This window comes from Ambystoma mexicanum, chromosome 5p, assembly GCF_040938575.1.
Source record: "Ambystoma mexicanum isolate Mex_15411 chromosome 5p, UKY_AmexF1_1, whole genome shotgun sequence".
NCBI classification, from domain to species: Eukaryota; Metazoa; Chordata; class Amphibia; order Caudata; family Ambystomatidae; genus Ambystoma; species Ambystoma mexicanum.
In genome coordinates, this window is record NC_090930.1 from 890,126,691 (window position 1) to 890,148,487 (window position 21,797).

General features: G+C 51.2%; 1 protein-coding gene across 1 annotated transcript in view; it reads left to right on the forward strand.

Annotated features, from left to right (window-relative positions):
- The window catches only part of PKD1L1 (polycystin 1 like 1, transient receptor potential channel interacting), a 2,330,280-nt gene that overhangs the window by 788,822 nt on the left and 1,519,661 nt on the right, over positions 1–21,797 (forward strand). Inside the window, exon 19 of the mRNA XM_069613333.1 lies at positions 9,326–9,468. Within this exon, the coding sequence (XP_069469434.1) occupies positions 9,326–9,468 (143 nt within the window). The remainder of the gene's footprint in view (positions 1–9,325; positions 9,469–21,797) is intronic.

The window sequence follows — 21,797 nt, forward strand, 5'->3', positions numbered from 1 at the left end:
TGGATTTAAATAGTATGCGTTCTTTTATAGGTAGCCAGTGTGCTTCTTTTCTGGCTTGGGAGATGTGCTCCCTTTTTGGAATGCTTAGGGCTGCTCTTAGAGCATTGTTTTGTGTGACTTGCATTTTTTTAATGTTTTGTGCAGATGTGCCCAGGAAGAGGGCGTTGCAGTAGTCTAATTTGGTACCTACGGTGGCTCTGGCTACATTCAGGCAGTTTTTAGGGGATAGGAAGGGTTTAACGGCGTTGATTATCTTAGTGGTTAGTGCAGCAGAGGCGGCTACGGCATTGACTTGCCGTGTCATGGAGAGAGTGGAGTCGAGGTATACTCCTAGCGTTTTTACCGCAGTGGAGACTGTGATGGTGCAGTTATCGACGTTAAAGGATTTGCATAGAGGCGGGAGTTTGTTTAGTGTTTCTTTGGTGCCAACTAGTAGGATCTCTGTTTTGTCCCCGTTAAGGCAGAGTCCGTTGGCTGCCATCCAGATTTGAATGGCTGTGTATATTTTAGTTAGTGCTGCGGCGTCTTGTTCATATAAGCCAGTAAGGGGGAGCAGGACTTGTGTGTCGTCAGCATAGTTGGTGTAAGCTATGTGGTGATGGTCGAGGTCATTGAACAGAGGGAGGGTGAAAATGTTGTATAGGGTGGGTGCAGTGCAGGATCCTTGTGGGACGCCACAGTGGATGGTGGTTGGGGTAGCGTTTGCAGATTCAGAAAAGACTTTCATAAGTTGACCCTCGAGGAAGGATTTGACCCAGGAGACGGCTTCCGGCGAGAAGTGAGCTTCATTTTTAAGTTGTGTGCCTAGAATGTCATGATTGACCAGGTCGAAGGCAGCAGATAGGTCTAATAGTAGGAGGAGAGCCGGTTTGCCTTTGTCCATGATGTCATTAAGTTGAATTTTAAGGTCTAGAAGGGCCGATTCGGTCCCATGCCCCGGGCGGAAGCCCGATTGCCTTTTGCCTAAGATGCGATTTTCTTCGAGGTAGTGCTGTATTTGTGAGTAGGCGACTTTGTCCAGGATCTTGAGCAGGAAGGGAACTGTTGTAATGGGTCTATAGTTGTTGGCGTTTTCTGGATCTAGAGTGGGTTTCTTGAGGAGGGGGCGCACCCAAGCTTCTTTTAGGCTGGTTGGGACTGAGTTAGAGTTGAAGGATGCATTAATGAAGGATTTGAGTAATGGTGCCAGTGTCTCAACACAGTCTTTGACTAGTTTGGCGGGGCAGGCGTCGCCTTAGCAGTTGGAGGGTTTGATTCTGTTAACGATATCGATTACCTCTTTTTCTGAGACTTCTCTAAATTTAAAGGGTGTGATGTGACTTATCTTTTTGTTCTCAATCACTGTTTCCTTAGGAGATGCAGCTAAGATTTGCTGAGTGAGATTTTTGTGATGGTTTAAGATTTTGGCTTGGAGGAGTTCGATTTTTTTTAGAAGGGCGGTTTGTATGGTGTTACACCAGGCTTGGTCCTTGACAATCTCTTGTGATTTAGTGGCTGGTGTGGAGAGTTCCTTGAAGATGGCGAAGAGCTCTTTGGATTCTGAGGTGGCGTTGGAGATTCTTTCATTATATGATGCAGATTTGGCTGCTATAATGCTTTTTTTGTATTGGGTGGCCAGTGATTTGTAGGACGATAGTGAGGAGGCATTGGGTGCTTTTTGCCATACGTTGAGGGCTTTGCGTTTTTTAGTTCGTAGTTCTTTTAGTTCTGCTGAGAACCACGTATTGGAGTGTTTGGAGTTTTTGGATTTTTTCTTTTTGTAGGGGGGCGATGATGTCAATGGCAGTGCTAATGGTGGTTTTGTAGATATCTGCCAGTACAGCTGGGTCAAATGAGGCAGGGAGGTTGTTCGTGAGAGGAACTAGGTAGGGTGTGATGCTTTCTTTGGTGAGGTTCTTGGCGCTCCTGGCCATGGCTGGGGGTGCAGGTGAGAGTCTTAATTCAAGGTGGTCTTTATTTTTGCTTTTAACAATTGTTTAAATCCCTCCTCCTTGGTCGTAAACTAATTGAAGCTCCTAGAATTCCAAGTATACAAATATTTAAAGGAGGGAGGCGTTTGTCGGTTTCATTTTGATCATCGTCCCATTGGTTACAATTGTGTGTGACCTTAGAAGCACTAAGGCTGATTGCTCCCCCCACTTTTCTAACAATCTTTTCAATGTCCCAACCTGTGGGAGTGGAGGGGAGGAGAGGTTGGGTTAGGCTGGGATAGGCAGGCGGTACCCCTTGGATACTAAGAGGATCCAGGGGTCCGCGAAATTCTGGCGCCAGAAATGTTCATGGATGAGCAAGCCTGCCCCTCTCTGGAGACACATGGACGTGAAGGGGCGTGTCATGCCTTCTTTCCCTCAGAGGCTGTCGCGGAGGTGGGTGACTGGAAAAAGCCCTTACCCCCCCTTTTTGTTGCTTGCGCCGGTTCTGAGGCAGAAAGTGGTCCGGCTGCCTGGATCTCTGTGGAGTCCATGAGGTCCTGCGCTACTACCTTGGCCTCAGCCAGTCTCGCCTTAAAGCGTGATTGGCTCTGCGCAGGGAGTTCCGGGAGGAAGTTCGCGATTTCCCGCCATAACCTTTAGTTAGCAGCCGCCAGCATGGCGTCGGCATTGGTCTGACGAAGATGAAAGGATGCGTTGGAATAGAGTTTCTTGCCGTACGCCCCCAAGATCATCTTCTCCTTGCGTAGCAGCGCCGCAGAGGAGGAGGCTGAGGACGACTGAGGCTTGGAGTGTAGTGATGCCGCAGGTATCACTGAGGGACGTGGCTGAGGATGTGCCGACAGCAAGAGTGTATCCCCCTCCATCTTCCTGTACTTGGCGTCCAGGCGTCGATTGACCGGCTGGACCGAGTGGGGCTTGAGCCAACCCTTCTTGGCCAGGGAGACATCGGCTTGCAGTGGAACCCCCTTTTTGGCAGAGGGGCGTCACGTGAGGACTTCAGCCAGAACCCACTCTGCGGCTGCTCAACTTTGGGGTGGGGTAGGCCCAGGTACTCTGCCAGCCCTGCAAGACATTTGTGCAAAGCCCTAGCTGAGGATGGCGTGTCCGGATCCTCCTCCTCATCCATGTCCTGTGGAGGTGGAGGAGTAGCTGGAGCCAGAGGCTGGGGCATAGTGACCGCGGCCGGAGGCTGAGGAGCAGGCAGAGGCTGGTACGGAGCCGCCTGAGGAATCGGCTGGGGGGCCAGAGGCAGCGGCTGCGCTGGGACCGGGGATGCCGGCGGAGGGGCTTGTAGTGCGCTAGCATCGTAATGAGGACCACCCTGATGGCGACCTTGAGGATAATCCCCATCCATCGTGACTTCATGAGCCCTAGGAACCTCTCGAAGAGCCCCTCCTCACTGGCCAGGGAGGTGGTAGGGGGTACTGACGGGGTAGCCGGGAGCTGCTGGAGCCGCTACGTACCCTACCCATATGGACGCAGTGGGAAGCTGCCCTGTGCATAAGAAGGATAGACTGTAGGCCACGTACCTGGTTGTGGGCAGTCCCACCTTGACACTTGTTCTTTGCCGAACTCCTGGAATGGCGTCGGACGGGTGCCACTGTCTGGTGTGGTGGCCATTTTGTCAAGCTTCCTGCCATGTGCCTGCGATGTGTTGCTCGGCTCGCTGGGCTCAGTCTCATCCAGGACTCCTGCGTGTGGATCATGAGGCCTAGCCTGCTCCTCGGGCCTAGAGCCGGTAGGTGTGACGTCCTCGACCCGGGGGTCGGTAGAGCTGCGTTTAGGTGCCCTCTCGGACGTATTGACAATTCTAGGGCGTAGCCCCTCAGCCATATTGCCAGTACAAGGGTGAAGCTCCTCGGATGAAGATCCACTACCAGAACCTTCCGGTCCCTCAACACTGGCACCGGGAGGATCCAAGGATCCCTCGGCCAGTAGCTGCAGCAGCCTCGGTCCAAGGCCCTAAACGGTTCCTCCCGCGCGGGAGAGTCCTTGGGAAGGAGTCTCCTTTGCGTGGGGTGAGGGCCCATAGCGGCCCTACCTTTGGCCTGGCTCGATGTTTCACAAAGTTCTTGAGGTCCTCTGGAGGCTACTTCTGGAAGAGCTCCATCCACCCGGCTAGTCTGTTCTTCAGCGATTTCGATGACAGCGAGCCACACGCTGCACAAACTTGCCAACTGTGGTCTGGGCCAAGGCAGCATAGTGTCATGATCTCTGCTTCCAAAATGCCAGGACTTGCCCAACTCCCTTGGAAGCAGACTCATAACCCAGGTTCCGAGTGCCAGCCAGTCCCAATTGGGACCTTTTGGACCCTGTCCTGGCGCCAGTGGCGCCAGGCTCATAAATATGCCCAGTCCCAGCGCTGCAAGCGCCGGGCTCATAATGCTTGGGTGGACTTACCTGCAGCAGACCATGCTGCTTACTTACCTGCCAGTTCAACCCCTGATCCTCTTTTGTTTGGGACTACTTTTCCTGTTGGGTGGGGCAGGAGCCACTCCCTAGGTTCAGAACACTGGAACTCTTCTGGAAAGCAGGAACTCTTTTCTTACCTAGGCGTGGCTGTGGAAGGAGACACCTAAGCACTACAGGAGGCTATTTAAACCACACCCGATGGATGAACCTTGCTTTGCGTTATTCTGCATCCTCTGCAGCAGAACGCTCATCGTGTCTTCTGCATCTGATCCTGGGCATAAAGGAAAAAGGCTTACCATCCTGAATCCAGTCTTCAGCAACATCTATAAAGACAAGAAAGAACAGGTTAGCACTACGGTCTTCAGTGACAGCGCATCTCTTACCTGGTCCATCGGCTGTCATCAACGCCTCGCGCAGCATTCCTGCATCTGAAAGACAAAGGCTTACCTACTCTTCACGCGCTCCGGAGGTCATCGCACTGCATTCCGGCATCTGAAAGACAAAAGCTTACCAACTCTTCGCACGCTCCGGAGGCCTTCGGCGCTGCATCCCGCATCTGTAAGACAAAAGAAGGTGCGTTTAAAGACATTGGGTAACGTTAAATACTCACGTGCCATTACTCCATCCACGCCGAACTCAGTGGGCATTCCGGCATCCTTCAGCAGCTCCGAACTGGTACCTGCAAAATAAAAGGACAGTTAGTGCGCATCGTGAAGCAAGCAACAAGCGCTTACTTACGCGCTTCCAGGCGCTTCTATTCCGCATACGGGTCCATCCTCAACTCACTTCAGCCAGTCAACCGCCATCGCCGGAACCCTGCAAAATAAGAGACAGCATTACAAAAGACTTTTAAAGACATTTGAAATATTCGGAACTCACCGTTCGTGAAGTAAACGACGGACAGCAGTCCTCTGAAGTCAAGAGGCCTGCGCTACCTATCCAGTGAAGAAACTGGTTACAGCACCCTGCCCCGAGGCAGATGGAGAGCTTGGCGTTCCCTTACCTAAGGTGAGAGCGTTAACCTTTGGGGTTCTACAGGAGAGGAGAAAAGGAAAGAGATAGGGACACCCCAATAACCCCAGTTCATTAATCCCATATTTTCTATCTGCAGACATCTTACTCTTCGAGTCAGGCATACAGTGCACAGAGGTCCAGCCCAAAGAGCCAACCGGGTGCTACACATCACTTTTGAAGATACGGTAGTCGCCCAGTCAAGACCGGCGCCTCTGCGAGAATCAGGTGAGCGTTACACATAGGCAGTGGGCGTGGGGGTCTGAAGTTGGGAAGAGCATGTTGCAGGATGGACACCTGCTGAACTCTGGGTAAATCGACATGCACCGGGGAGGAGCGTGACGCTGAGGACCGGGTACCTGAATGATAAAAAAAGACAAAAAAAAGAAGACAAAGAGAAGAAGTATCCGTGCGTGAAATTACATGGCCGAAGCCAAACTCTGGAGCGCTGGTGAATTCGGCCTGTTCCCGTCGACATGGAAAAGGGGACTGAGGTGTGGCGCCGGAAGGCAGAGCGAGGGCAGCGCATGCTCCCTGGTCTGCACCCCCGCACCCCTCTAAATTTAAAGGGGAAGAAGGTTTTTTCTGGTGAAAAAGGTTCCATCTCCCGTCCCTTGGAAGGGACGCCCATACATTATGGAGGAAAGAGTTCGGCACGTAAGAGTAAGGGAGCGCAAGGGCAAGTGCTAACAAAGGATGCAGGGGGAACTTTTAAAGGGTGGTCTTGCCCCTGTATGACTCTGAAGGGACCCGGCCTCAGTTGCAGCAGCAGATGGAGCATTAATACAGGAGAGGGAAGGAAGATGAGAAAAGGAAAGTCTTGAGAAGTTTCTGATCCAGCTCAAGCCTGAGGAGGGGCGGAAGGCTGTTTCAGAGGGAAGAGCCAGCCGAGGAAAGGGATCTACACAGGTGGGGTCATCCGAAGGTGGATCTCTGTGCCACCTGGCACAAAAGGAAGTGCCCTCAGTTCGCCTCCTGGCAGGGACAGGGCCCCGGCTCCCTGGGCGATGCATTTCGGCTTCAGTGGAATGGCATGAGGGCTTACACCCTACCACCCTCTCCGCTGATTCACAGTGATTTGCAAGATCAAGGAGTCTCGCCAGCTCAACATCATTGTAATAGCTCCATGGTGGCTGGGCAGGCCATGGTTTTCGGAGCTGCTCGGCCTCTTGGAGGTGCCTCCAATTCACCTCCCTACAGGCCCAGCACATCATCGGGCTCAAAAAGGGGGCAGGGTCATCCACCCCGCCCCACAGAAGCTAGCCCTCAGTGTGGTACCTGAGCAGGTAATGCTGCGGGACCTCAGCCGCTCACAGGCTAATCTGGAGGTCCTAGACAGCGCAAGGGGCAAGGCTACCAGGGCCCAGTATAAGAGTAAATGGACCAGATTCTGCCACTGGGCAGACTCCAAGGAAATCGACCCCCTGGCATGTTCTTTGGACAACATGCTCTCCTTCTCGGCACACCGTGCGCACTCTGGTGTGCAGGTGGACACCTGCCGTACATACCTTGCAGCCATAGGGGCTTACAGGAACTCGGAGGAGGGGATATTCTCCTCCTCGAATCCTATCGTCAAGAAACATTTAACGGGGCTCGCAAGGCTCTACTCGCTCGTCAAGAGGCCGCACCCTGTGTGGGACCTCAACATAGTCTTGATCGCTCTGGCACACAAACCGTTTGAGCCAATGGCATGCGCGGACATCAGGCTGGTCACCATCAAGACGGCCTTGCTAGTCGGCCTCACCTCGGCGCGTAGAGTCAGCGAAATACAGGCGCTGGTCACCTCGAAACCGGAACCATATACTAACTTTCACAGGGACAAGGTAGTCCTGCGGACACTCCCTGCATTTCTGCCTGAGGTGCAGTCTGCTTAATAGTCCTTCCTGCATTCTTTCCCGATCCCAAGGACGAAGCACAGAGGGTGCTGCACTGCCTGGATGTCAGGCGTGCCCTGAAGTTTTACTTGGCCAGGACCCAGGGCTTCCGCAAATCGGACGCCCTGTTTGTCACTTTCCAAGGCTCAAGACCAGGCTATCAGGCCTCCATGGCGTCCATATCTTGCTGGATGGTCTCTGCCATCAAGGAAGCGTACGAGGGCCAGCACAAGCCACTTCCGGCCAACATGCATGCCCACGCTGTCAGGCCAAAGCGACGCCTATCGCATTCCAGTGCCATGTCCCTTGGCAAGTCATAAGCAGGGCGGCCACTTGGGCCACCCCATCGGCTTTCTGCAAGCATTACTGTTTGGATGCCGGCTCTCGATCTGATGCGGCTTTCGGACAGGCGGTTCTCAGGAACCTATTTGCTTAAGGGGGGGTCTCCTCTCCACCCTGGGGCTACATTAAGTTGTAATCACCCATACAGTATGGAGGAAAGGGGACGGGGACGTAAGAGTATTATAAGTTACTCACCGTAGTGATTAACATACTCCTTAGTCCTCTTTCCTCCATACGTCCCACCAACCTCCCCCCCCCCATATAATATATAATACTAGGCAAAGTTAAATCTATTGTCGATGCGTCAATGGGGACTGAGGTGTGTCGGCGGAGTCAGGGTAGTGCATGCTCCGTGGGCCGCATCCCAGCGCGCCTCTAAATTTAAAGGGGAAGAAGGTTTTTTCTGGTGAAAAAGGTTCTGTCTCCTGTCCCTTGGAAGAGACTCCCATACAGTATGGAGGAAAGGGGACTAGTCACTACGGTGAGTAACTCATAATTTCCTGGACTAGCCCAACTTGGTCCTCCATGTCCACCGCACTTATCCTCCCATCTCCCCATCTTCCCCTGGCACTTACCGCCTTGGCCCGTCCAACATTTGCCCGCCACCACCCTTGGGGGTTCCCTGCTCCTGTACTTTTCTCTCTACCCCCTGGCCCTTGCACTTACCACCTTGTCATGCACTTGCACGGTAGGTTTGTCACATGGACAATATAACCGTTTTTTGTTCTACTTTTGTGAGTACCATGCCTCCCTCCCACCCCCATCTTCTCTTGTGGTGCCTGGAAAAACCTGTGTATAGGCGCCATACAAATGTCCAATAAATAAACCTGGGACATGGCGGCTATCATCAAATGTGTAATCGAGGTGTTTTTTTAATTCATAGATTCTGTTGCATGAACTCCTGAATGACTCTCCCCAAAACATGCTTAAATAAAAATCGGGCAGCATTTTACTGATGTTCTGAAACTATCCTGAAGCTTCTGTGGGCGGGAGACGATTTTGGTAAATCTGAAGTGTTCATTAGCAGCTGCCTTTGCTACTAAGGTGGTCTTCATCTTCAAGGCATGGAAAGCACAGCTCCACTCCACCTTAGATTAGTGGTGCTGTCTTGGCAGGGTTGACTGAATCCCCTTTGAATCATTAAATGGGCTGTGAAAGGGCTTCGGTTAAATTTCCTGTTGTGAATTTAGCAGGGTTTTTATTGTGTGGGTGCCGAACACGTTAATTGAAATCATTGGAACTAAAAGAAACAACAGAGGAACTAGCACATTCCCAAAGTGACCCTTCTCGCAATCTTGTTTGGGATAGCCCCACCCCTTTCGTTCGGTATACAAATCACAGCATTCCTGCGCATTTACTGTTGCTGTTAAAAACAGGTTAGACACGCAAAGAACACTCTGTCTTGCACTGAGAAGAGAAGGGGCTCCCCCCAAAATAAAGCAGCAGCCAGGCTTGTTTTGGGAGTCAATGAACGTGTGAGTGTCGGGGAAATCTGAAGCCTTTCTGTGTGCATTGCAGATCATTGTTCACACCCCATTATACTAATCTGCTCCATTGATGTTGGAAATATGCTTTTCTACATATTCCCTCTAAAACAAACACACACACAGATGCGTGTCTCTATCTACCACACAGGTATTTTTCTACCCATACCATCTGTTTACGTTCACGAAAATGTATTGAAGCTGGTAGAGACTTTATTTGCTAATACTTGTTCTGAATGGTGTTTCCCTTTATCACTATGTGTCGTAGCGTCAAATGATGTTCCAGTCGGAAGAGCGCAGCTGTATTTTACCGTCCACGAAAAACCTCATGGGATGACGTGTCAAATGCAGCCTCGACATGGTTTTGAGCTGAATTCAATCTTCAGTATCTTTTGCACCTCGGGAAAAGAGGTTAGGAGCGTGACTTCTTTATGTTTCTACACTTTGGCATGTTATGTTGGTGGCAGGCTCATTTTCTTTTCAAAATTGGGGGTTTCCCTTATTTTCTTATTTAGTCCTTGTAATACAAATGTTTCAAATAAACATGTAATTGCTGCTTTGATAGAGAATTGATGAAGGATCTTCTCAGTGTGCATGTTAAGGCTCTTGAACCATTCACTTTTGAAGCATTTTTAGTGTTAGCACCGTGATTGCAGTGCACAGCCAAACCAGTCTGAGAGTACCTGGGCTGTATTCACTGACCCAAGCCTGTATTCTCTTGCTCTTATTGTGCACCGCACTATCCCACTCCCCTGAACTTAAGCCCATTAACTTTACTCCCTCAACGTTACCCCCTGTTGGGGGCGGGTCGGAGCCCCCACGCGATGCCGCAAGCCCCCAACACATGAAGGAATCAATAGACACCAGTCCTTCCTGTTTGGGCTTCCCGGTCGCTCTAATGCGGCCGGGAACGCCCCCTTTATTTATACTTAGCGCGGCGGCATGAAACGTCACGCCGCCGCGTAGGCCCGTCATCGGGCAGCGCCACACTCCTCCTTTTCCGGGAGGAACACGAACATAGATTAACAGTAACTTTATTAACCAGGAAAACCACACATCTAACATAAATACTACTGCACACCCAAAACAAAAACCCCTTTAATGTCATCCACCCAGATCTTATCACCCCAGTTCACTAATCAATCGTCCCACAACATATTCGCTGAGGTAGGCAGGTTTCCCTCGCCCAGCCCTCTGGGGATACCTCCGGCCTACCTCCGGCACGTGATGTCCTTCCGCCGCGTCTCCCCGGACTGGGGATTCGGGTCCTTCGCCCCAGAGACCTCCGTCAGCAGGTATGTCTGGTGGATCAGGTTCGGGTGGGGTCTCAGTTCGTGAATCACCCAGTTTCTTGAAGAAACTCACGTTTCGGGTGACAGCCGACCATCCATCCGAGGCCGTCACCATGGATCCTTTCACTGCCACTACATCCAAAGGCTCCAGTTCATAGGGGAGCGATAGCTTCCCGTGAGGGTGTCGATTACGGATCAGGACCTCATCTCCCGGTTCAAGTCTTTGAGGTCGGAGACCCCTGCGCAGGTTCTCCTGTTCCATTCGGACTCGTCTTTCAGCCTCCACCCGCGGACTATCGATGACCCCTGGTTCTTTCTCCCCTACTTCTGGCAGCAATCCCCTGGGGCACCTCTTGAATAATGCCTCGGCGGGTGCCACTCCCGTGGCGGCATGTGGGGTGGTGCGGTACACCCGCAGAAACTGATAGAGGCGCGTTGTAAGGATTGCCCCTGCCCCTGAGCAATTCGGAACGTTTTATTCAGGGTCCTCATCAGTCTCTCGGCGTCCCCGTTTGCACGGGGCCACAGGGGGGAGATCTTCCTGTGTTGTATTCCGCAGCTCTCCATCAACTCGGAGAACCGCTCACTTTGGAAGGGCGATCAGTTATCAGAGCAGAGAGTGTGGAGGAAACCATGGGCCGCAAATATCTTCTCCATGGCCACCACCACATGCTCAAAAGCCACCGACTCGACGAACTCAACCTCCGGGTATCTCGAGTGTTCATCTACTATCACCAGGAAGTGAGTGCCCACTGATGTTGAGCCAAAGTCAGCGTGGACGATCTCCCAGGGCCTCGTGCCACGGGGCATTGCCTCAATTGCAGGTTCTCGTTGCAGCGGAGAGGCCGCCTGACACCATACACAGGCCGCCACAAAGTCGTCCACCCTTTTCTCCAACTCCGGAAACCAGACTTTCGAGCGGAGCCGCGCCTTGGTCTTAGCGGCGCTCTGATGTCCATGATGGGCGAGGCTGATCACGTCGCTCACCTTCGACCGTGGAATGACGATCCGGTCACCCCGGAGTAACAGCCCTGAGTCGGAGAACGACAACTCCTCCTTCACCTTCCACAACTGCTCCAGCGCTGTTTTGGCTTCCTGGGTGCGCCCGGACACGGCTCCGAGGTCGGACTTCCAGGACCCATTGTGCATTGTGTCCTTCAAGATCCGAAAGCACTCGTCCTCAGCCGCAGCAGCCTCCAACTCCTCTAGGGACATCGCATTTGGCGTTGCCGCCTCCACCACCATTCGTACATAACTGTCCGCCTCTTCTCCGCAGGTGTCATGTCCATCTCCCCCACCTACTCCCGGATGACGAGACAGGTAGTCTGCGGCATTGTTGGCCCCCGGCCTGTATACCAGGGTGACTGAATACTCGAGGAGGGCGAGCATCCACCTCTCAATTCTAGCTGGTGGCTTTGACGATGAGCCCACCAGAATCGGAAGCAGCGGTTTGTGATCAGTCACCACCGTCACTGGACGTCCCAAGCCATAGAGCCGGAAATGCTTGCAGCCCCACAGCACTGCCAGGGCCTCCCGCTCGATCTGGGAGTACCTCTGTTCCGTTTCGGTGAGCGCTTTGCTTGCATATGCCACAGGTCGAATAGTCCCGTTGCGGTCCACTTGAGTCAGCACTGCCCCCAGCCCGAAAGGACTCGCATCCACCACAATCTCCGATTCCAAGGCAGGGTCGAAAAACGCCATGGTATCTCCCGTTGTGAGGGCACCCTTAATGTCCTCAAAGGCGGCCTGTTCGAGAGGGCCCCAATGCCATGGTGACTCCTTCTTGGTCAGCGCCCGGAGTGGTTCGGATCTTGAGGCTAAGTTCGGGATGAACCGCCCGCAATACGTTACCATCCCCAGGAAGCTCCTCACGTCCGTCACAGACTAGGGGGCCTTTGCCGCTTTGATGTCCTGCACCTTCTTCGGGTCTGGCGACACCCCCCCCTCCTTGAATATGAAGCCAAAAAATTCAATAGAGGGGCGCAAGAATTCACACTTCTCCCTGTGCAGGGTGAGGCCCAACGATTGAAGTCGTTTCAGAGTGTCCTCGAGCCTCTTCATGTGATCCACTTCGGTTTTGGCAAACACCAGAATATCATCGCTGATGTTGAGGACGCCCTCTAGATCTGCTAGGGCGCCCCTGATGATGTTTTGGAACACTTCAGCAGCAGACGACACTCCAAAACTCAACCGCTTGTATCGATATAGTCCCCGGTGGGTGGTAAACATTGTTATGTACCGGAACTCTGGATGAAGGATGACCTGATGATATCCGGCTCAGAGGTCCAGCTTCGAGAACACTCGAGCCCCTTGAACATCAGCAATGATATTATCGATCGTCGGAGTAAGATGGCGTTCCCTTTTGATCGCTTTGTTGGGGAGCCTCATGTCCACGCAAATGCGTACCAAGTCGGGTTGCTTGGGCTTTCTGGCCACCACGATCGGGGACACCCAGGGGGTTGGGCCCTCAACCTTTTCGATGATGTCCAAGCTCACCAACTTGTCCAGCTCCTTATCTACCTGCTCCCTTAAATGAAAAGGTACTCGTCGGTGTTTCAATGCGATGGGCTGTACTGACTCATCGATGTGTAATCGAACTGGTTCCCCGATCATCTTTCCGATCCCACTGAAGAGTGCAGCATATTTGTCGAGGAGATCGTTAATGTCCTCCAGGTGGACGGAGTATGCAAAGCTGACGATACCTAAGGCCTCCGCAGCTGCGCAACTGAGCAGGGTATTGTTGCTCACCGGGGTCACATAAAATCGGGCCCTGATTTGTGAGCCATCATGTTCCACGTCTGCCACGAAGGCACTGTCGAGCGGTAGCTGTTCCTGACCCCCAAACGCAAATATGCGGGCCTTCGGTGCGACCAGACCCGGAAGGGGTTTGAGGGAGTCATAATGCCCTCTGGCCATCACATTGACAGAGGCGCCGGTGTCAACGAGCACTGGGACTGGGGAGTGATTGATCTCGACCATACATCTCGGCTGTCTCCGGCTTCTTCCTTTAAGTACTCCCACGCTTGAGACGGAAAAGATGTTTTCCTCGTCTTCCTCCTCGGCTCCTTCCAGATGGGACTCAACTTCCCCTTGTTCTACCTGGGCAATACTGGGCTGTTGGCTCTGGCGCGGAGCCCATGTCCGTGCCTGACCTCTCGGCACCATCACCGGCATGGCTGCCCGACACACTCTCGAGAAGTGATCGGCCAGTCCACACCTCCCACAGGTTTTTCCAGCCGCCGGGCATTCTGCCATATGAGGGAGATCGTATCCACACTTCTGGCACGACTCCCCGGCTCTCCCAGCCCTGTCTCGGGGTCCTCCACCCGGGCGTCTCACTCCTCGGCCACCCCGCCACACGACACACACCTCCTCCGACCTCACCGACCGAGACCCAGCTTCCATCTTGTTGGCGCGTGCCTCTGCTACCTCGTGGCACCTGCCCAGCTCCAAAATACGGGGCAGCGTGAGGCCCGGCTCTCTCAGGACTTGCCTCCTGAGCTTGCCGGAGGAGCATGCCTGGATTAGCATGGTGCGTATCATGTCGTCTGCATCCCCCCATGCACAACCGAGGGAGAGGCGGCGTAAGCGACCATAAAAAGTGTCCAGTGTCTCCTCCTCCTTCTGCTTCGCCGAGAGCATGACGAACCTCTCATAGTCCACGTTTGCAAGGGGAAGGAAGTGTGCGAGGAGGGCCGCCTTGGCCGCATCATAAGAGTTGTTGACAGGAGCAAGCGATTCAAATATCTCCTGGACTGTCGGCCCTGCCGAATACAGCATGGTGGCAATTCTGCTGTCATCATCCGTCACCTGAGCAGCCCTGAAATACATGTCGAGGCGGCTCACCCATCTTCTCCATCGGGGCCCCATGCTCGAGGGTGGGCCTGACGCATCGAATTCCGGAATCGGCTGCAAGGCGGCATGGGCCGCGGGTGCTCTTGCTTGAGCCATAATGGGAAAACCCGGTTGTCCAGGTGGCGGTCCTGCAAGGACTTGGATCACGGGAGGTAGGGCGGCCTGTTGTTGAGCCGCTGCCTGGCCACGATCGCGGGGGAGGGACGCTGCTGCACCACCACTGTCCGAATCCTCAGAGTCGCCCCTGGGCTTGAGCGCACAGGCACCCCCACCTACTGTCCTGAGGGCCGCAACTCAGACACCCACCGACACAGTGCGACTCACCCCTCCTTCCCGGGTACACAACAGTTCCAACACGGGGAGATATCCAGATAAGGCACCAGTGGATGTCCAAAAACACAGTTGTCCAGAGCAGCCAGGCTTGATGATGAAGAGGACAAAGAAGAAAAACCCACGGCACTCTAATGATGAAGGGTGCAAAGAACACCAAGGATCCACGTTGCCGGTCTCCAAATGGACTTAGAAGTTCCAAAAATTGAGCCAAAGATAGTGGATTGGCCCTGTCATATCAGTCCTCTCCTGGCTTCCACACGACGTAAAAGACCCAAAAACAGGTTAAAATCCACAAATCCGACATGGGCGTGCAGGGTAGGCCTCCTGCTACTAATGAGTCCAAAATTTAGGCCTGTCGTAACTCCACGCTCCAAACCGGAGCCTCGTGAAGTTTCACGGCCTCTGAACAAAATGGCCGCCGGCCGCGTCTGCGTCCCGCGACCTGGCATGAGAGGAAACGAAAATTCGTTTCGTTTAGAAAAATTAATCTCCCAGAGATTTCACCACCGGGCCCCGGTCTCCCTCACCGCTTCGTCGCCACTGTTGGGGGCGGGTCGGAGCCCCCACGCGATGCCGCAAGCCCCCGACACATGAAGGAATCAATAGACACCAGTCCTTCGTGTTCGGGCTTCCCGGTCGCTCTAATGCGGCCGGGAACGCCCCCTTTATTTATACTTAGCGCGGCGGCGTGAAACGTCATGCCGCCGCGTAGGCCAGTCATCGGGCAGCGCCACACCCCCTAGCCCTGTAACCCACAAAGCAAATCTCCTCTCCTATCCTTTATCGCCACCATCTGCCCTCACATTACTGCCTCCCTTCTCTGTTCCCTGCCTTTGGGCTTTCATGGAAGGTGAAAAGGGGCTTCATGCCAGAGCCATTTACTTATCCCATAACAGCCATCTTATTTGGGATAACCTTTTCCTTTGGTGTGGCATGGCCTACAATACTCAGCGTCACAATGAAGGAACACTTTGAAAATAGACACTATTAACACCCTGCTTCTTGTACTTGCGTTTGTCAATGGTGATATTAAACCAGGGTGGAGTGCAGACTCTGCCGATAATGCACTATCACCTGCGTTCAGACCCTGGCACCATAGGGCCCTTAAATTGAGCAACTAGCCATTACAAGCAGCGGTTGCCTGGTTAATATTGCCTTAATACAGTTGCGAAAGTTTTCCATGCACCATAATGGCTAGGATATTAAACGCAAGACGCAATGCATTTGTACATAGACAGGCAGCTCATTAGGTTTGTGTACTGTTTCGGTAACCAAAGAAGTTGAAACCCTGTTTGTATTGGCGCTGGATCTGTGAAGAATTCACTCGCATCTTTTCGATGTTGCTAAATGATAAGTCAAGACACTTGATTGTGTATATAGTCCTGATTTAATCGGCACAAAATTGCCAGTGGTTAACTAGGCACGTGTAGTGCTTGTTCACACGAGGAAAGCCAACATGTGTTTTGACCGTAGGTCTTTAGCAAGGCTGTGCAGTTGGTGGTGAGGTGAGTGTTTATTGGTGACATGGTGAGTTTGTGTCATTTCTCAACGCAAATGTTGTATTACATAGATAAATAGAAAAATTACATACATAGTTCATATAAATTGTGATTATTGTTTGGTAAGGATTCTTACCGGGTTCTTGGATTGGGGTGGTCCTTGAGTAAGGATGCTGGATAGCCACTGGAAAGAAAAGGAGATGGACCGAATATATAAGAGCATGATAGGCAGGGGCAAGAAGATGTGGCTGAGCTAGAGCTAGAGGCTGTGGGAGTGGGGCCGGGGGGACTCTGATGATGTCTGGGTGGGTGCTAGCTGTCAAGTGAGTGGGCATGTGGATGCCGTGAATAGTTGATGAGCGATTCCAGTGATGTGGGAGTGGGTGAACATCATAAGGGAGGCCTGGGCAGGCTGCCCATATGGAAGAAGGGGTAGTGTCCACGTGAAAGCTGGCCATCTCCTAGCTCAATCTTCACACTGAATCTGTTGGTTGTCTCCATGACCATCACTCTGGCTTCAGAGCAGCCAGAAGCACGGAAACTGCTCTCCTGAACATCTGTAAAGACCTGCGCTCTAACCCCGTTTCTAATCTCCCCTCTGCCCTCATCTTACTCGATCTCTCTTCTGCCTTTGACACGGTCAACCATGCCATCCTCCTCACGCTCTCCCTGGCTGTTCAACCAATACCTGGCACGTGTCGCCCACCGCATTGCCGTTGTCTGCTCCAACTTTCAGTACTATGCGGATGACACTCAGCTTGTTTTCCAGCTCCCCTCAGACACCTCTTCTCCTTCTCTCATCTCTGACTGTCTGCTATCCAGGAATGGTGTGCCACCAATGATCTCTGCCGTAATGCCAGTAAGACGTAGATTCTCCTTATTGGCACACCTGCACGCTCCTTTGCTGTCACTCGCTGGCCGGCCTCCCTTGGCCCTCTTCCTGCTCCCACCTGTGAGGTTAAGAACCTCCGGATCATCTTCGACTCCACACTCCTTTTCTCCTCGCATCTCTGACGTTTCTAAGAAGTCAATCTACCAACTGCACCTTCTCAGAGGTATTCTTCCTTTCCTCTCCTTCCCCCAGAAGCTCACTGTCTCTAGAGCTCTGGTTCTCTCTAGGCTGGACTACTGCAACAGCCTCTTCCTAAATCTGCCTGCTTCTACTCTTCGCCTTCTGCAACTCATCCAGAACAGGACTGCAAGACTTGCCCTTGGCCTCCAGCCCAGGGATTGTATTTCTCCAGCACTGAAATCTCTGCATTAGCTCCCAGTGGCTGCAAGGATTAAGTTCAAGACCCTCTTCATTGTCCACAAGGCCTTCTGTGGCCTGAATCCTCAATACCTCTTACTCTCTCTTCGCAAATACCTTCCTACTCGAGCTCTTCGCTCCTCCACCTTCAACTCCCTCAGGGTCATTCTCTTCTCCAAGCAACGAGTTGGTGGTAGATCTCTTTCTTCAGCTGGGGCCTCCCTCTGGAACAGCCCTCCCTGCCTCTCTGAAACTTGAGGAGAAACATCTCCGGTTCCGGAAGCACCTCAAGAACTTCCTCTTTGCTTCTGCCTTCTCTCTTCCTCTCCCCTGCTGATTTCCTGTCTGATACTGCACTGGTCACCTGGCTACCCTCTGATTTCGGGCCTAGGTCCCTGCCCACCCAGTTGAACACTCACACTGCCCCCTGGCAACCCATACACTTCGGTCTGTATATCTAACCCTACAGTCCCCCTACCTGCATTTTTGGACACCTGCTGTCTGCACTTTTTGCACCTGCTGGCCGCACTTTTTGTTATTGTTTTGATCCCATGTACAGCACTGTCCCCTCCCCTTTCCCCTGGCACTTTTCCCCTCCTCTGCACTTGCACAATCTCAATGTCACTTGGCCTAGTAAGATCGTTGTCTCTGTCCTCCCTCTATTCCCCCTTCATTGCCTCGTCACGCCTTGAAACACTTAGGTCATATGAAAATATTGCACAATTATTCGCATGCTTCAATATATTAACAATGTCTTCTGCTGTGCATAAAGAATTACACAGTTGACATGATGCGTGTCTTGGTGAGGCGGCCATTCATTTATCTGCTTCTCCTTCAGAACTGAAAAGCTTTTATGGTGTGTCAAGCTTCTCAAACATGATTAATGTTTCTTTCTATATTCTGATGGAGCTCAGAAGTAGCCCACTGAGTTTTACATTATCTCAGTGATCCTCCTCCCTTCACGAAAGATCAATTTTCCTCCCTTTCCTAGACTATGATAATAGTCTTTATCTAGGATTAAACAAAAATGAACTGCATATTATCCAAAAATAAGCAGCCAGGCTTATTTTGGGACTCGAGCTCTGGAACCAAACCGAACAAGACCTGAACAACCTCAACTGGCTCCTAGTTGTGAAGAGAATAACAAATATCAACTGTAATACTGTGCAAATCCTCCATAACAATGTTCGTAAGTACCTTGAATCTTACATAAAGCTGTATCTCTCTACAGTACCGGTAAGATCATCACAGGTTAACAATCTTGCTTTACCCCTGTTCAAAAGTCAATATTGGGTCTGAAACAGTGGAACACCCTCCACACAACTCTAAACACAGAATATACCCTCAAAAGATTCTAAAGTACAATGAAAATCTGCCTCTGTGAACAGAAGACCTCACTCGGATATGCCTGCATACATTACACAAATAAACGTCCCTTCCCCAGTTACTCTTATACTTGCCTCTATGGCACTTATACTTTCTAACTAGCATTTCTGCACCAACGCCAGTTTTAGCCATTTCCTGCTAACCTCAAATCTGCCTACTGCGGCCCCTGGGAAAGTTTATTGGACTTACCTATGTCACCTTGTTTTATGTTTGTTTGTAATATGAATAACTTGCAAGTAGCAGAATTTGTCGACCTGATGGCACCTTAATAAAGGTGGCACCAACACTATGTAACCCAAACTAAATGGGTATTGTAACCTCATTCCATGTTCACTGGCCCTTGAATATGTCACAGCTCTGTATTATAACTGGTGTCATACTTTTTCTCCTAGGTGCTTAGAAGCAGCACCCATGCTCCCAACCATACACTTGCCCACCCTCATATGCCCCTACCCCTGAACATATACATACCCATTTTATTGCCACAAAGTAATTTCAGTTTTGTAAATTACCCTTCGGTAATTCCATTGTATGAAACAGCACATGGGTGGTTTGACCCACAGCTAGAGACAGCCTAGACTGTAGTTTTGCTATCCAGCTCCACAACCCACAGCAGATGGGCTGTGATGTCTACATGCCAACATGCCCCATTCCATGTTGGGGGAAGTCAGGCTAGTTCTAGTTGGTAGTGGATGGCACTAAGAGTGTTTCCTGGGGTGTAAGTGAGATGAAGGCAACCGTGTAGGTAACCGGGAGATGGGTCCCTCTGCTCTTTTCTTTGATCACAGGCTGGGCCGGTTTGGGCTGTTGCTCTGTTGAGCTGATAATACCTCCACTGGTAGTGTGGCGGCAGGGCATACTCCAGGATTCCCCAACAGCAAAGGAAAGATTCAGTGACCCTCCAAATACAGACTCAAACGCATTCAATTGAATCAAAAAAGTTTTTAGAAAATCAATTCCTTCTGAAAGTGTAGTTATAACCACTCTCAGGATAAAGTTTATATGGAATAAATACCCCCGCCCCCACCTCACCCCGCCGGTGACAGACTTGGTAAATAAATAATAACACAAGTCTTGCATAGACCGTCATTCTTAAATAACTTTCTTAATACATCATTAATAAATTCCTTGACAGAAGGGAATAATTCGTTCTTAAATGGAGATCAGTCCTTCTTAACTTTGCATATATAAACACATAAAGGTGAACTGGGTACAGAACAGGGTGCACAATGTTTGGTATAATGCAGAAGTCACCGATTTTTTTTTTTTTTTGTTGGGCCCTTTTTTCTCTGCATGCAAGTTGTGTGCCTGGATTCCCTTTTTGTATTGCATCCATCTAGAACACCATTCCTCTCCAGTGCCACTTTTATACCAGCCCAGCCACTTGCCTGCTTCGAAAAATAGATTGTCAAGTTTCTGAATTACACTAAACTTAAGAGTCACTTCTTTCTAATGCTAGCTGAAGACTACCAAGAAATATTTTTAAAAAGCACAATATTTTAAAAATTCAAAACAAACTTGAGGAAGCCTCAAGGGCAGGTTTACTTGTCTGAATCCTCACTACCTGCTCTTGGAAGGCTTCCATTATCTGCTGGATACACTGGGCAGCTGACTGGGAAGGCAGGCTGGTGGGGGCAGTTAGCTTCCTGGTAGGGCTTCTGCGTGCCCGTTCTGATATGACGAGGCCTGCTGTGTTGTAGGCCAGAGGGGCTAGGCAGCCCCCAACTTCTGGTTGTCCTTGGAAAAGAGAGAGTCTTCCCTGGTGCAATGGTGGTACAGTAGGATGGAAGAGCGGAGGACACGTTTTCTTTCTTTCTAAATGTTCTTTGACAAGGAGATGCCTCCACAAATATATGTAAACTAACAAGGGGGGTGAGCTAGTGTCACTGTAAACTCGGGCAATGTCTTCTGAGGCGAGCCTCTTTCTGCCTGCACCGTGTCTTGTATGTATCCACACAGCCCTGCAGGGATCCCTGTGGCTTTACAGGGGCCAGAAAGGCTGGGGAGTGCCCTTGCCACCGATGCCCACTCATCCATGAAAGTCTGTCTCTCTGTCAAAAGCAACTTTCTTCAGGACTGCTGAAGTGGGTTGGACGGGCTGATGCTTTTGCCTTCCATTAGTTGTCTATTTTTTTGGGGTGCTTGTTTGGAATTCTGCAGGCCTAAAGGTTCCTCTAGATGGAGGAGGGAAACACTTGCTCCTACTTGCTACTGCAGAGACGGTCCCGAACTGCAGACGCTTCGGTTTATATAAACTCGCTGGCCACAGATGGTCTGATCAGCAATAAAGTAGTATGAACTTTGCTGTTCTCACTCAAGTGGGGAGTGAAGGTGGCCCAAGGGGTTGTATGATTATACTACACAAGAGTCACTGCTGAGCCAAGGAGCTCTTAGCATTACTTTCTTCTAACCCGGAAACACCCAGCGACTTGACTGGCCCAAGGTCAGTGCTTAATTTGTGGGGGTGTTTGCCAGGACTCAGCCCTGGCACTTATTTTTGAGCCCCAACACTTATTGTCTCATACTCGTTTTATTTATTAAGTGGGGAAAGTCAGTGCATTCATCAACCACAATGAGCAGGTGAGAGTTGTAGTGTAGCCCCAAATATGTTACCACTGTGGGGAGCACCTAATGGTGGTGGCAGCAGTGGGGTGCAACTGCCCACCCGAAGTGTCACAGGAGTGCTAGAAAATATTTGGGCTCTGGCACTTATTTTGTTACAAACTAAGAACTGCCCAAGGCAGAATGCCTCTGTACAGGGAAGCCGTCCTTATGTTAATACAAATTTATATCCCGATTCTCATGACTAACTTTCTCTATTATGAGCTCTAAAGACACATAATTCACCTTTCTCCAGCATGGGGTCTGGCATGGATTCACATGCTCATGAATATTCCCCGTCGTCAGGCTGGGAATCCTCGGTAAAGAAAAAACCAGTATCAGTTTCGTTTCTGATCTGTCTTTCGTAGTAATAACCAATCACTGGTCTCTGCGTCATACTGACCACAGCCAATGACTGCCCTCTACCTAAGCACCGCCTCTGGCAGCCATCTTCAGATTTTTACCGCACGTTCATGTGTTGGGATCCTCGTGCTATTGCTCTCGAGCGTTAGTGCTATTTTTCGC